Source organism: Lissotriton helveticus, chromosome 7 (genome assembly GCF_964261635.1).
Source record: "Lissotriton helveticus chromosome 7, aLisHel1.1, whole genome shotgun sequence".
NCBI classification, from domain to species: domain Eukaryota; kingdom Metazoa; phylum Chordata; class Amphibia; order Caudata; family Salamandridae; genus Lissotriton; species Lissotriton helveticus.
Genome location: NC_136068.1, coordinates 1,408,654,689 through 1,408,671,088, shown reverse-complemented (window position 1 = coordinate 1,408,671,088; position 16,400 = coordinate 1,408,654,689). Strand labels below are relative to the sequence as shown.

General features: G+C 41.8%; 1 protein-coding gene across 1 annotated transcript in view; it reads left to right on the top strand.

Moving 5' to 3' along the window:
- Positions 1–16,400, top strand: part of DNAH9 (dynein axonemal heavy chain 9) — a 1,695,107-nt gene that overhangs the window by 1,547,857 nt on the left and 130,850 nt on the right. The window contains exon 67 of the mRNA XM_078654721.1: positions 14,963–15,145. Within this exon, the coding sequence (XP_078510847.1) occupies positions 14,963–15,145 (183 nt within the window). The remainder of the gene's footprint in view (positions 1–14,962; positions 15,146–16,400) is intronic.

Genomic DNA, 16,400 nt, shown 5'->3' with positions numbered 1-16,400 from the left:
ATAGAACATTGAGCTATTAACTGTCATCAAAGAGCTGCATGCAAACTGCAAGGTATATGTTAGAGCTATATGTTTTTTTGCCCAGTTTTTCATTATTCTAACCTTGCCAAAAAGGTTAATTTGGATAGAAAACAATTCTTTTTATTAAAGAGAACCCCTAACAATGGTGTTATGTTTTTAATTCTGAATGTGTGCTTTTCCAGAGTAAGGACTCTTAAACTATGTCACTCATACACTACACCTGGTAGTCCTGTCTGATATTAAATTTCCCATACAGTGATTTACACACATATAATTGTCTGCGCAATGTGTGTGTAATGTAAAGTGCTATGAGATACTGTTATGAGTGGTGCTATAAAATGCTACACAACTAAATGAATCTGAGAGACAGTGGTTATGGAGACTTGAGGGGCACTGTTAAAGGGTGGTAGTGAAGGAATCCATGGCAATGGTGGTCATTGGGGGGGGGGCGCCAACAGACATCTTTGCACAGGGCGCCATCACTGTTAAAGCCGGCCCTGAGTGTCTGAGTTAGTCCACGAAGAGCAGAGCTTTAAAACGCAGGGGCACTAATTGCCTCTTTCTGTTTCCCAGTTCTGTTAGCAATAAAATGCACTAACTCGCAGGTTTCCCTAGTTAATATATGTGCTGAAGACATGACAGAATACACAGAACCCTCTTGCATCAGCACAACGCAGAAAACTGCGTTTAGTGATTAACCCAGATACACCCAATGCATTAATCGTGCACTCAGTGCACTATTCATCAGCTAGTGCATATTTTATAAAGTTGTGCTTTACTGTCAATATCGTGCACATACTTTTGCCATATTCTCAGTTGATAACTACAACTGAAGAAAAGTTCACAATATGGGAACTTGAACTAATCAGAAATGAGCACATATACAAAGGTTGAGGATGTAAATGTAAATGTAGCCGTACTTTAAAGCGCACTGATACTCCTGAGTGTCCTGGCGCTGTACTCATACCGCTAGGGAACCCTTCCTGGTTTTTCCCCGTGAAATGTCCACTCCTGGGCATCCCCAGGGTGCAACCAGGCATCCCTAGCGCTGTAGGGGGCCGTTGTGGAGACTAAGCAAGCTATTGCCCAGAGTTGCAGCGTGGGATCCATGCTTAGAGTAGGCACCGAGGCGAGAAATCAGGTCCGAGGAATTATGAGCCCAAGATCCGCCGAGACCCGCCAAGGCAGGAATTGAACCCTGGTCCCGGGCCAGACCTCTGCATCAGGGTCTGCCGCTCTAAGCATTGAGCCACACTTCTCCACAATCAGGCATCAGGCATACGACATGTGGAGGTAGGTCTGACAGATGAAATCACGCACAGCAATGTTTGCACCGGTGCACACTGTTCTTATGGGCCTTATCTTGAATGTGTCTGTTAGTGCAGAACATATCTTTTCACTTTCCAAGTCACATACATTTTACTCTGAATTTCTGAGTTAGAGGATGCACAGCAGACAGCATCGCTCATCCATACACAGTGAGCAATGATGGTCTCTTTCCGCTTCTGTGCTGCCCTGCACAGCATGCACCAATTTAGAGAAAATCCGAGTTAAATGTAAGCACTTTAAAAAGTGTCATGACAAAAAAGAGACGCACAGATCAGCCCTGCGCGAACGCAGCCCCTTATGTTACAGCTCTGGGCTGTCTGCTGTGCATTGTCTCCCTGCCAGCAGATCTTTAGAGAACCTTTTTCCCGCTATTCCTTCTGGCTTGCGCACTCTTCCAGGTGTAAGTTCTCCTCTAGGTTGTAGAAACAAGGACCCCACATAGATCAATCTGGGGAACAAACGAGGCAGAGTGCTGTACGAGAGAAATCGTCTGGCGACGGGGCCCAAGGATGTAAACCGAGGCAGCTTTCAAATCACTGGTGCATCCTTAGTCTGCTAAGCTTGCTATTCTGCGACACCATCCGTCAACATTAAGGGCTCCGCACTGCGAAAAGCTTGCACAATTTGTAAACAACTGCTTAGGAAGAGGGACATTTAAGCCCATTATATTTCCTTCAGACAGTTGTTTTGAATCTGGAGAATAGGAGGGAATTAAATTGCCTTAAACTGTCCTTCTCCTGCTGACAGAGTAGTAAATGCTGCCTTCTCAGATGTTTCAGGTGCTGTCTGGATGGTGTTTCCACCCCAAAGACCTATATAACTCAAGATTGTGTTGTTTTAGCTAAGGTCAGCAGCTCCTTTATTGCGATATAGCTGTCCATGCGCAGGCACATTTTACCTCTTCAGGATTTTAGAATAATAATAAAACTCATACCTAAAGCTCCCCGTGGCCGCAAGAAGTTTAATAATCAGCAGAGGGTTGGACAACAGGTTATTTTTGTCAAACCCTCTGCTGATTCAATGGATATATGCTTTGTATTGAGAGCCTTGCACCGATGTTTAATCTTTTACTGGAGATTTATTTTGCAAAATTGCATCTAGTTTAGGGATATCTCCTTGTTTTTTATTTTGGTATTTTTCCAAGTCAGCAAAGGAACACATAAATGACAAGAATATCCTAAGAATATCAAAGGCTAGGGCCTCTAACTTTTGCCAAAGCGAGCTCCGATTCATGAATCTGACGGATAAGGACACACCATCCCATATCCTTGGGGGATTCACCAAGACCCATGATCTCGCAATACAGAACTAGGCACACACCAGTATAATTGTTATTAATTTACGAGTGGAACAGGCCATGTTACACGTATGCTTTTACTACATACGCCATTACAACGCATTCATTACAACGACTTGCTGTAGGGGGGGGAGCTGGATGTTGGAATAGTATAATTTACTATTCCATCTCCAGTATGTGCAACAGTAGGGAAGGTGTTGGATTTAAAATCCAACACCTGGTGCCCCCTACAGCAAGTCATTGTAACGGCTTGGGTTGTAATGGCATGCGATGTAACAACGTGGTCATTGTAATGACTGCGTTGTAATGACATGTGATGTGTAAACATTGTGTCTAAACGAATTTAGAAGTTCGCAGCTAAAATATCTTTAAAGTAAATAAGTATTCCGTAATTTACATATTCAAAATTCACAGAGCAGACAGGCTTAAATAAGGAAATGCCTTAGGACCTTATTATGAGTTTGGTGGTGCCCGCACCGCCAAACCCATGTTTGAACCACCCACCAGATATGGGGTTTTCTCCTGTCAGGCGGGCTATTTTTTTGCATTCCCATGGCGGTGCCTATGAAATAGGCCCCACAATGGGAACGTCAGAACCAGTACCAACACAGAATGGATTGCTGCAGTCGATGCCATGCAGGTACGGATGTTACAATATCCCTTTCCAGCAACCTTTTCACATCTGAAAAACTTCCATTAAAAGGTATCGTAAAAGGATTGGGGGCCCGAAAGGGCCCTGTCCATCGCAGACCACTGTAATTTGGGCCAGGGGGCATATGTAGTACCCCCACGCACCTCTATGCACCGTGTGCCATGCACAACATGGACCATAGCAAATGGATGTGCAGGAATTACTCCTTTACACACAGGCTTGTGTCGCAGCCCCTTTTCTTGGCCGCAGCACAAGCTGCCATGTAAAGGAGCACTTTGTGACCACCAGCCTGGTGGTCACATTTTAATTGGGTAGTTGAACCCCCACCTGCTTGTCGGCCAGTCTCCTGACAACCATGAGAGCGGGCGGTGGTCCAACCACCCACTATCCTAATCAGGGCCTATGTCTCTTAAATATATGTAAGCAGAGCAAGGCAGCAAGTTGTGCCAGAGATGGGTTACACAAGGTCAGACCACGATTAGACGAAGTCCTGGTGAAGGCGTTGACTTATGGCTGGAAAGCTCAGAGCAGGAGAGATTCAAAATCCGTACTAAAGCAAGGTTCCTGGCCTGAAGGATACATTTGGCGCCTTTGTCCAGTGAAGATTTCTACCTTTGAACTTTTTGCGTGCTTGGATTCCTCCATTAGGGCAATGCTGCAAGCTGTAGTGCACAGGGCTCCTGGAGGCTAGACCCCTTCAATGCCACATCTCGTAGAAAAGGATTTTTTGCTTCTGTAGAAAAGCTCCAAATGGTAGCAACCTGAATCTGTGGCCTAGCGGCAGTGCACCTTTGTCGGATTAGCTTGCCACATTTTTCCCAGGTCTCTGGAGGTCTTTGGAGCCAAAATTGTCTAAGTCCCAAGTTAGAAGGAGTCCACTTTGATGGTTTGGACAAGAAAAGTGGGGTATGGATGACATTAGTTCTGTTGAGAATGTAGGATGCATCCAGTTTAGAGCAGTCCCCTCTATGCCGCATCATAGAGTCTTTGTATCAGAGTGTTATAGTCAACAGTGTCAAAGGCAGCCAAGAGGGCCAAGAAAAGTAGGGTAGCAACCGTGTTGCGATCAGCTGTGTTCTTCAGTTCATCTCAGATGGCAAGGAGGGCAGATTCTGTGTGTCTTCTCGGACAGAACCCCGTTTAAAAGTCTGAAAGTTTGGCATTGTCTTCAATGAATTGTGACATCAGGGCAAATGCTGCTCTTTATATACATTTTCCCAGGAAAGGTCCATTTGTAATGGGTCTGTAGTTGTCAGAGTTCAGCGGGTCCAAGTTTGTTTTCATCAGTAATGGGCATATGTATGAGTTTTTAAGTTCTTCTGGAAATATTCTGGTAGTTAAGGAATCTTTGATGATTCTTCTTACTGGAGTGGCAGCAGAGGTTGTGAGAAGAATTGTCTTGAAAGTTAGTGTTGGACACGGGTCAGAAGGGCTGCTGGCAGGCCTGCTTGCTTTGATTAGGTCCATTAATTCATCCTGTGAAATGTGTTTTAAGGAACGGAGACACTGGGCTAGAATATTCTTGGAATCTTTTTTTGGAAAAGGGTCAGTGTAGGTGCTTTGTCTTTGTTTTAATTATAAGTCCAACGTTCTTGCTTTGTCCATTTAATGATTTGCCAGTTTGTCTGTGAAATCTTGAGTAACAGGATGAGCTCCTTCTAGGCAATTTGGTTTACTAAATTCATTGAGTATTTTATAGAATTCTTTATTTGCACATTTAGCATTTCGAATACTGTCTAAATAGTACCTTTTCTTTTTTTTTTATAGTTGACTTGTATAATCTGTTCATTTTCTGTAGGCAAAGTTTGTCTTGATTGGCGTCTGTTTTGAGCCAGGCATGTTGCAGCTTTCTAATTTGTTGTTTTATGTCTTATTTCTCTGTATTTCTCCAAGGTCCTTGTTTCCTTTTGTTCTGTTGTACGGTTTTGAGTGGCATCAGGATATCAAAAGGTTCCTGTAGCCACTCATATTGTTATTTAACAGAATTTACTGTTTCCAGATCTGTACTGGATTTTAGTTGTGTTTCTAAGTGTTCCAAATTGAGTTTCGTCCACAGTCGATAGGTGGATGCACATAAAGTGGTTTTAGATGTGCCGATTAGTGTTGTTTTATGTTGGAAAGAAAGCAAATGGTGGTCTGACCATGTGACTGGAGTTATAATTTGAAAGGTAACTAGTTCAGTATTAGCAAAAATGACATCTAGGATGTGTCCAGCATTGTGTGTGGGGTTGAGAATGATCTGATGCAGGCTCAGTGTATCTAGGCAAGCGAATATTGTTTTTGGAAGGGGCATATTGGGTTTGTCAAACCAAATGTTGAGGTCAACCAGAATGTATAGGTTTGAAACTCCATCTAGAAGTGTGTCTGGGAATGTCACCTTGCTAGAAGGAGGTCTGTAAAGGAGCAGGGAGTTACAGGAGCATTGCATCTGGTGGAATGGGCCTCCCAATTTTTATTGAGACATTGTCCTCTTCATTGATATGTAATGTTTGCCTGAACATAACAGCTAGGCCACCTCCTTTTTTGCCTATACGTTTATGGGTGATTGTTTGATAGCCTGGAGGAATGGCTTCATGCAGGACTGGAGCCATATCATCTCCCAACCACGATTCACTTATGAATAGTACATCTGGTTTTACTTCAGTGAGAAGGTCGTAGATGTGATGTGTGTTTTTATAGACTAATCCAGCATTTATTAGTAGTCAATTTAGAGATTGTGCTTTGGCAATAGTGTGACTTTGTTTTGTAGAGGAGTGATCAGTATTTTGTGGGCATATAGCAGGGGTGTCCTAAGTGCTGGTATTAGCTGTATTAGGATAGCAATTGTGTAGCTCTTGTATATCGCGTTCCTCGTCCAACAGGCTAAGAAGGCATTTTGAATGGTCTGCCTGTGTAGGTGGTGGAGACGGTGTTTGAGAGGGAATTGGTGCACTGGAGACATGTGCAGTAGACATGGAGAAGTGAAGTTGTGTGGTGTGGCAAGCTGTTTATATTGTTTGCGTGTGTTTAGGGTGGAAGTTAGATGAGTCAGGGGTGGTCGTGCAGCATGTGGATCATGTAGTAAGTTTCTAAATTGTCCAATGGATGAGAGGCGGTTGGAAGAGAGTTGCTGTATGTGTGTTAGGTGTAGTGGACGAGAGAAAGCTTGGCATTTGAGTTTTTTCATTTGTGTAGTTTGAAAGGTGGGTTTATGTTTGTATTTTGTGACGGTAATTATTAAGAGGTGTTGCACTTGAGAGACTTTGTTGTGCTGGTGTGCGTGATATGTTTTGTTTTGGAGGAGTACTGAAAAGAAGTGCTGGTGTATTTGTTTTATGAGATGGATTTGTTTGTATAGTATTGTTTGCGAGTGGAAATTGTAAGGTAAAGGGGTGGTGATGTGTTTGTGAGTAGAGTGTATGTGTGTGTAGGAGGCATTGAAAGTAGAGTTAAGAGGATTTGTCTTAGATTTGTTTGCTGCAAGAGTTAAAATGTGTGGTGTCATGGAGTGTACGTGTTGTGCTGTTGTGTTATTGTGATAAAAAGAAGAGGAGGGTTTTGGTCAGACAAATGATGGAAGGCTGAGTATAGGTGTGTTAGTGATAAAAGGGGGTCTGTTAGGGGTAATTAGAGTTGGGAGTGTGTGTCTAGATGGGTTGTAGTGAAGTATGATGTGGGATGCGGTTGTGTTAGGGATGAGTTGATTGGTTAGTGGTATAGGATAGAGTTGTGTATTGTTTGTAGGTGATGGTAGAAATGTGTGGTTGCGGGCTAGAATGATACATAGGTGTGGCTTGTGGGGTTTAGTAGTGTGTGCTGAGATATTGGACTGAGCATAGGGTTAGTTTGTAGAATATAAGTGGAGTACATTTGGCGTGAGTGTGTTACTCTGGTCATGGATGGAGTAGGGTGTGTGCTGATGAATGGAAAAATGGGCAGCATTTCTGGCCCTAGTCCTGACCAGTCTCGAACAGGTTTAAACAGGCACTCACCCTTGTCCTCTCCACCCTTAGCCTCGATGCCCAGGATGAGACACCCTAAGCCTTGGCCTTTTGTAGCCCTAGTAGGCAGGTGATCCCTTCAGCCAATGGGAACCCTAGCCCTAAACCTACCGAATCACAACACCTACCCTAAACCTTAGGACCAATAGGAGACTAAGACCTTCCAACTAATCATAGCCCTAGTTCAAGCACTCTATCAGGCCCAAAAGCCTAAAACCTACGTTCAATAGAAAGCATAACCCCAACGCTAGTCCCAACCCTGTTCCAAACAGACAATCATACAGGAAACCCTAAACCCTATCTACAATAGAAAACCAAACTCTAGGCCTAGTACAAAACCTAGACTCAGCAACCAATCACACACAAAACCCTATGCCCTATATCCAATAGAAAGCCTAACCCTAGCCCCAACCCTGGACTACACAACCAATCACACAGAAAACCCTAAGCCCCACGTCCAATAAAAAGCCTAGCCTCAGGAACCCTAAACCTATCCACCAATCAGATCACTAACCCTAAGCCCTACATCAATAGAATCACTGACCCAGAAACAAATCAGAACCTTTAAATAACCAACCAGTGAGAACACTAACCCATATCCGATAAAAACACCAGATGCAACCACCAATCAGTGCAGACATGTACCATCCAATAGCTGACTATACAAGGTCCCTGCAACCTCAGTCTAGGTTTGCTGTCTGTGAGTTGGAAGCTGCTCCTCTACTCGAAATCTCCAAGGAGATAGACAAGCTCAATCCACCGTTTGGACTTCTGCAGGTAAGGGCCTAACAAACTTTGTCCTCCAACAATACTGTTTGTATAAAACCATACTCACTCTCCTAGCCAAAACACACGAGTGAACAATCCTTGCAAAACACAGCTTAAACAGTTCACTGCAGATTACTGCTGTCTCAGAGCACCCTCTGTTCACTCTGATGTAGAGTATCCCTGTTGCTTGGGGGGGAAAAGGAACCCACCTCAAGGAAGAGAACCATTTGTCTCAACCTTTATCTACCTGAAACGCCTCAAAATATACTATTTAGGGGCAACCCTGTACCTTGCCTTTGCAGACAAGAAAAAACTAGAAGAAGAAGGATCGAAGGGCTGTGCAGAAGAAGAAGAGGAGGACACCAACTTACTGGCTCCAGCCCTACCGGCCTGCCCTGACCTCGATCTGCTCCAGCAAAATCCCGGTGTGTCCTGCAGCCAGCAGCCCCCCAGAACCTGTAGGACCTGCCTTGCCTCCCCAAACCAGACTTTGTTTCCTGTGAGCACCGGATTTGCTCACCTACAGACTCTGGCTCTGGCGAAATCCGCAAGTCTGCACCCGATGCCATGACCCAGTTTGAGTGGCCCAACACCACGAGGAGGTTTCCCGGTGATCCTGGCCTGGGATGTGGTGATCCCTGACCTACCTCAAGTCGGTAAGAAAAGCCAGTCACCAACAGATGCCCCTGCCCCCAACCCCCACCGGCCTTGGGTGGCCCAACCGATGGTGTCCCAGCATCCCTCAACATCCCAACTTACCTCTCCAACCAGTGGTCGACTCCAGAAGATCTTCATCCCGAGGCTGCAGTGTTTGTTGCAACCAGACACTACACATTGAAAACAACAGAGCACCCTATGCCAACACAGCACCCTGCTCCTGGTTGCCCCTGTGCCGCTGTGGGTGCACCTTGTGTGCTAAATTGGATCCCCCTTTGCCCTGAGCTTAAGTCCAGGAGCTTTGCTCTCAAAATCTTGTGGCCTGCTCGGGAGCAGCTGCCAACACGGAGGCCCCTTATCCCCATTGGATAACACGGGGCCTAAGCACTCTGCACCTGGCCACCCTAGTGCCATTGAGGGTGCTTTGATAGTGCATCCTTGACCCTGGGGGAACCCTTGTTCTAACCCTAGAAAACCAACTCCCAAACGAAGTATTTACGGTTAAACCGATAACTTAATTTCCTCCCATAAGTTTGCATTGACTGCTCTTCTGTGAAAAATGTCCTGTGTGAAGTTGGAAAATTGTATGAAATCTGAAAAAACTGCATACTTACAAAACTTGATTTACTCACCTTTTATCTAGGAAATGCCAAGTGTGATATCTAGGCATATCACACTGAGTAGAAAAAGTAACTTAAAAGGTAATCCCATTAGTAACTGAAAAGTAATTCCAACTGTTTTATGAACAAGTGACTTACCTGTAACAAATCCAATTGATATCAAACTGTATTTAACTGCGTTATTCTTGCAAAGTAAAATTACACTTATCTGTACCAGGCCTGGCTTGGCTCAAGAAAATAAAATACAACTAAATAATGTTCTGAGGTCAGTCTTTGAGTGTGTGGCATCATGTCATGCCTGAGTGTGTACAATAAATGATTAACACTACCCTCTGATAAAGAATTACTACTTGCCCACACTACCACAAATAGAAAGTAAGGTGTTATCTGCTTTTACTTCTGCCTACCCTTGAGGATCCACTGGACTCTGTGCACACTATACCTTACTTTGGTATAGTATAACCAGAGCCAGCTTCCTACACCTACGGAACAGTCAACCTGGCTACATTGACAATATCCTTTGGGGCCTAGTCAGTGTAAATACATGTTTAACATTCAACTTTTACATGTCCCGATTTTTAAATAGCATTATGAACTGTAGGGCCTGCTTAGGAGTGTCTTATGAAAGGAAGGTATAGGCCTGCCAAAAGGGATTATGTTAAAAAGTCAGATTTGCAGTTTAAAACTGCACTGCCAGGCTATAATGTTAGGCCTGCAGTCATGTTTGCACTGTCACTGTAGTGGGCAGCACAATGAGTGCAGCAGTTCACAGGTGACATTTAGCTTATATGCCCTGTGTACACTTGTACCATGTACTAGGGATTTCTAAGTAGGTTGCAAATAAAAGTACAACCAATTTCAACATATTTTAATGATCAAAACACATGCACGAGGGCCTGGTTTTCAAAATTCCAGTGCACAGGATCAGAAAACAAATGCTTTAGTCTAAAGGAATGGGGGTGGGCATGTAAAAAGTGGCATTTCCCTACACAAGGACAATTATCTTGCTGGAGATCTGGCATGCTGTTTAAAGAAAGAGTAGGTGAGCACATTTGATGGACAATACATATGCCTTCCCAGAAAAATTTAGAAATGTTGCTAGTCTCTATACATATAGACCTGTGAAAGAAAAGTATCTTTCTTAGAAGAAACACACCGCGGATCTGGACAATTCCTCCTGTTTGCTGGAGTGATCACTGAAAAGCATACTTTTGCACGAATAACATTCTTTTGAATTAACTTAATGTGTAAGATATACATGCAGCATGTCAAACCTAACATCCACAACACTACAATGAATAGGATGTATAAATGCTTTTGTTCACAAACTAATGTACCGTTTGCTATTCTAGCCTTAGAAAACTAACTCCCAAACGAAGTATTTACGGTTAAACCGATAACTTAATTTCCTCCCATAAGTTTGCATTGACTGCTCTTCTGTGAAAAATGTCCTGTGTGAAGTTGGAAAATTGTATGAAATCTGAAAAAACTGCATACTTACAAAACTTGATTTACTCACCTTTTATCTAGGAAATGCCAAATGTGATATCTAGGCATATCACACTGAGTAGAAAAAGTAACTTAAAAGGTAATCCCATTAGTAACTGAAAAGTAATTCCAACTGTTTTATGAACAAGTGACTTACCTGTAACCAATCCAATTGATCTCAAACTGTATTTAACTGCGTTATTCTTGCAAAGTAATATTACACTTATCTGTACCAGGCCTGGCTGGCTCTAGAAAATAAAATACAACTAAATAATGTTTTTCTACAAACAGCTTGTTCTGAGGTCAGTCTTTGAGTGTGTGGCATCATGTCATGCCTGAGTGTGTACAATAAATGATTAACACTACCCTCTGATAAAGCATTACTGCTTGCCCACACTACCACAAATAGAAAGTAAGGTGTTATCTGCTTTTACTTCTGCCTACCCTTGAGGATCCACTGGACTCTGTGCACACCATACCTTACTTTGGTATAGTATAACCAGAGCCAGCTTCCTACACCTATGGAACAGTCAACCTGGCTACATTGACAATATCCTTTGGGCCCTAGTCAGTGTAAATACATGTTTAACATTCAACTTTTACATGTCCCGATTTTTAAATAGCTGTATGAACTGTAGGGCCTGCTTAGGAGTGTCTTATGAAAGGAAGGTATAGGCCTGCCAAAAGGGATTATGTTAAAAAATCAGATTTGCAGTTTAAAACTGCACTGCCAGGATATAATGTTAGGCTTGCAGTCATGTTTGCACTGTCACTGTAGTGGGCAGCACAATGAGTGAAGCAGTTCACAGGTGACATTTAGCTTATATGCCCTGCGTACACTTGTACCATGTACTAGGGATTTCTAAGTAGGTTGCAAATAAGGAGTACAACCAATTTCAACATATTTTAATGATCAAAACACATGCACGAGGGCCTGGTTTTCAAAATCCCCGTGCACAGTATCAGAAAACAAATGCTTTAGTCTAAAGGAATGGGGCTGGTCATGTAAAAAGTGGCATTTCCTTACACTAGTGAATATACAAGTACAATTATCTTGCTGGAGATCTGGCATGCTGTTTAAAGAAAGAGTAGGTGAGCACATTTGATGGACATTACATATGCCTTCCCAGAAGAATTTAGAAATGTGGCTAGTCTCTACACATATAGACCTGTGAAAGAAAAGTATCTTTCTTAGAAGAAACACACCGCGGATCTCGACAAATCCTCCTGTTGGCTGGAGTGATCACTGAAAAGCATAATTTTGCACGAATAACATTCTTTTGAATTAACTTAATGTGTAAGATATACATGCAGCATGTCAAACCTAAAATCCACAACACTACAATGATTAGGATGTATAAATGTTTTTGTTCACAAACTAATGTACCATTTGCTATTATGGCCAATCAATTTAAACTATTCCACAGTCTCCAGATGAATTCAAGTATTCCATACTCCACCACATTTTTGTTACAGTTGATGCACTACGTTTGACTGTTATACATTGACATGGGTTCTATTCTCACTCTGCCACAGGACTCAAGACATACCTCACTGATGAGACAGAAATCAATCTGGGGTTGCTTGTGTTCCCATCTGGAGGGGACCTAGACTGACAGTTAGGACTGTTTCTATTAGAGCTCGACCATGTCTGATTTGCATATGGCAGGTCTCTCTAGAGTGGCATAGTGTATGAATAACATTGAACCAGAAGGCAGCCATGAGCCATCGACAGTGTGGCTGAGATGAAGGCCACCATTCCTTCCATGTTATTTGTTGTACTTTTTTTTACGAGTGTTACAAATCAAATAATAAGAACAATTTAAAAAGAAAATGAATTGGCGTACCTGACCCTTTGTGAAGCCACAGTAATTTGGCACAAATACTGCCATTTGCATAGAGGTCTGATGCCCCATGTGTGCTACAGTGTTCCCTAATACTACATACATGTGCAACTTTAAAAGTGTGGCCTAGGGAATGCCATTGCATACCTAAACTATGGCAATGAGCGGTGGCTGGCTCATACAAAATGAACCATATACACAAAGGAGCTGCAGAGGGAAAAAGATCAGGTCACCCCCCACTCACAGTATTACAACACGAAAAGACCTGATCTTTGAGGTGAACTGAGTACTTGGAAATCCCTCCATCAATGTATGGTCACCCAGATTTGTGTGAATGAACTGCGGCTACATATATACCATCTGTTCTAGGGGGTGCATGGTCACTTATTGCTTTCTAAAAAACGTGTTATTCAGCTCTATCTTCCATGGTCTGTTCCATCCTCTAGTGTGGACGATGGAACATAAAAAGAACAGAGAAAAAGGGGTGAAAAAGGTTGACAGTGCCTTACAGGAGTAACACCATGGGAGTTTACAGATTGGGTCTCACCTGCACCCTCAGGTTCTCATCATTAGCAACTGTCAACACATAACAGAAAAGTGTGAAAAAGTAAAGTAAAAACGATGTGCTCAGTGTGGTGTATCGAGATGCCAGCGCATAGGATGTCTTATCCACGCGCCTGACTGTACCAACCCCATAAGGAGTAGCAAGATCTGGACTTGAATACCGCTATTCCAAATCTAAACACGAGCTAGACATCCACTGGCTATCCTACTTTATTATATGCTGTGGGTCTGCTCACATTAAAAGCAAGACACACTGTTGCCTACTATCTGTTTAGTTGTAGAGGGCCAACATGCTTCATTGCCAAAGGAAACTCACTGCAATTTCTTCAGGGCAGGGGTCAGTTTTCACCACACTGCATCGATTTTTGTATATTTTTAACCTGCCGGAGATAGAGACAACATGGGCAACTACTCGGCAAATATATTCTCGAGATAAAGGTACACATACCAAAATAGTTGCTATACTTAGTGCTGTCTGTAATATGTTGTGTCACGTTGTCTCTGTCTCCCGCAGGTAAAAAATATAAAAAAATAGTTGCCTTCCGTCGACCACACTAGAGGGTCGAACAGACCATGGGAGATAGAGCTCACTAACACGTTTCTTAGAAAACAATAGGAGACCATGGACCCCCTAGAACAGACTGTATATATGTAGCCACAGTTCATTCACACAAATCTGAGTGACCATACATTGATGGAGAGAGTTCCAAGTACTCAGTTCACCTCAAATATCAGGTATTTTCTGTGTTGTCATACGAAATGAAACCATTTCTGAAGTGTTGAAAAGCCTACTTTTTACACTAACTGAGTCCTCTGTTGGTAGTGACCTGGAGCTCATCATGCCTGTGTGTGTGTAAATGAGAGGAATATAAAAAATGAATGAGCATGATGCTCCAAAGTGTTAAGATTAAAAGTGTTTCCCTACTGTATGAGTTGCACTAGTTCTTTCGCATTTGTAAAAGCTTGCTTGAATATATAAGTCAAATTTATCACACGTTGGCATTGGGAAGCCCTAGGAAAATCACCTACTCACTCTTGTAATGCAGCAAAGTGATCCCAGAACCAGAGCAAACTTGTTGATGACGTTCTTTGTTTGTACTTCTTGTTGGTTTTGGTCACGAAACGTAAGGCTTGAACAAGAGCCCGAATTTTGTAATCACAAGGCACTCCCCAGCTACAGATTCCATGACTTAGGCACCACATCTATAAAATGTCTGTTGCTGACAAAGACCTCAGTGGTAATGTAGTCACCGTTTAGGAGGCTCCAGGTTTAAACAAGTTCTTTCTAGCAAGAGAATTCGGGTAAATGGTTTACGCTGCTCCCGAGTTCCTCCTCAATTGCCTAAAACCTTCCTTTAGCTGAGTTTTTTCTAATTATGTTGTTAATTTCATCAAAAGAGGTTGACTTTAAATATTTAAGGAAACTTTCACGTGCCATTGGACAAAAACACTTTTACCAATTCCAATATAAACTTCGAACTAACTGGCTTTTATTTTACAGAAGATACATAAATGTTGTATATTAGCGGCTAGATCCTTAAGGCTATTTAAATAAATAGCTATAGTTAAACATGAATGGCTATACACTACAATAGTTGGTTTAGATTGGAACTTGATGTTTTTTCTTCATCTTTACCAAGAAAAATAATCGTTTATGAGGTGGGATCAACACTAGGTGAGCTGATTTGTGAATCAGAACATGCACAGATGTTAACAATTGTTGTTGTATGTCTCTTCTGTAGGTCAAGGGTACATTGGATGAAATAATGGAGAAACTGCCAGAAGAATTTAATATCCCAGAACTGATGTCCAAAGTGGAGGAGCGAACCCCTTACATTGTTGTGGCCTTCCAGGAGTGCGAACGCATGAACAGCCTAACTAGTGAAATTAAACGTTCACTGAAGGAACTAAATCTCGGATTAAAGGTATGTAAGAGATGTTGAGTTTCTGTACATCTAATTTCTTACAAATATACCCAACCCTTTACAGGCCAATACATAACTATATCTGTGTGAAATAATACAAATACAGTTTAAAAGACTGAACACTAGGGTGTCTAGATTGGTCCAAGAGAGCTGCATCAATGCCAGATTTTCAGAATATCCACAGGCTTTGTAAATTAGAATAATTCTGAATGATTTTAGTGAAACATAGTTTATGTAGATGTCCTAAAATTGTGGTATAATTTCTGCTGCCCTTGCTTACTTTAAACACCCTTGAAGTACATTAATATATATCCTAAAACCTTACACCATCCATATGTAGTGGGAGGGCTACACTGTCCTGTAGAACTTAAAAACTGAATGAATGATTGTGATGACAGATGGTAACGTTGTTATAAGACTGTTTGAAAGAGTGACAAAAAATGGCATGAATAGAGTTTAATTTATTTTTTAACTTTTAAAGATAAACTTTTATTTGGCAGTTGATGTAGTATAGTAGAGTAATATACAATCATGTAAAACAATGTAATTATCACAGTAACATAAGAAGACATGGAAAATAGAAAAAAGAGTAGAGGAATGGAAAAAGAATACAGGAAATGGAACAGAGATATAAATACAACTGTATCAAATTTAAAATTACATAAACACAACATTGTGCTAGAAGTAATGCAAAATGAACATTAATAGTAACACAGTAAGAAAGAAACAGCATATATATCAACTGTGCATACCACAAGAAAAGTGTCAAGGAGGCTTGGCTACCTCTTCAATCCGAGGATTATGCAAATTGGTGAGTTTTGCAGTAGAGTCCAGGAAAGTCATCACAGGTAAAACAAGGAAGTCGCTTTTTATTGTCCTGTTTTAATATTGAGAGATATCGAGTTTAATTGTGAGGGATATTGGGTTGACATGCACTCTGTCCATTGACTAAGGATTATAGCAAACACCATACCACCAGGATTGGAAAAATATATTGAAAGGCCTTAGTAATCTGCTGAAAAGCACTGCAAGAAGTAAATCTAGAACATCAACTTTAGCTGAATGAGAGGACCAGTCGTCTGAAAAACTACCTAGAACTATATTTTTAAAATTAAACGAGATTTGGATATGAAAATAGAAGTTATCTGTTTCCAAAATTTCAACCAAAATTGATAAGTAGAGGGAAAATCACAAAACATATGTTTTAGGTTAGAGAATGTAACACACCATAACCAACAAGAAGAAGGATTATTTG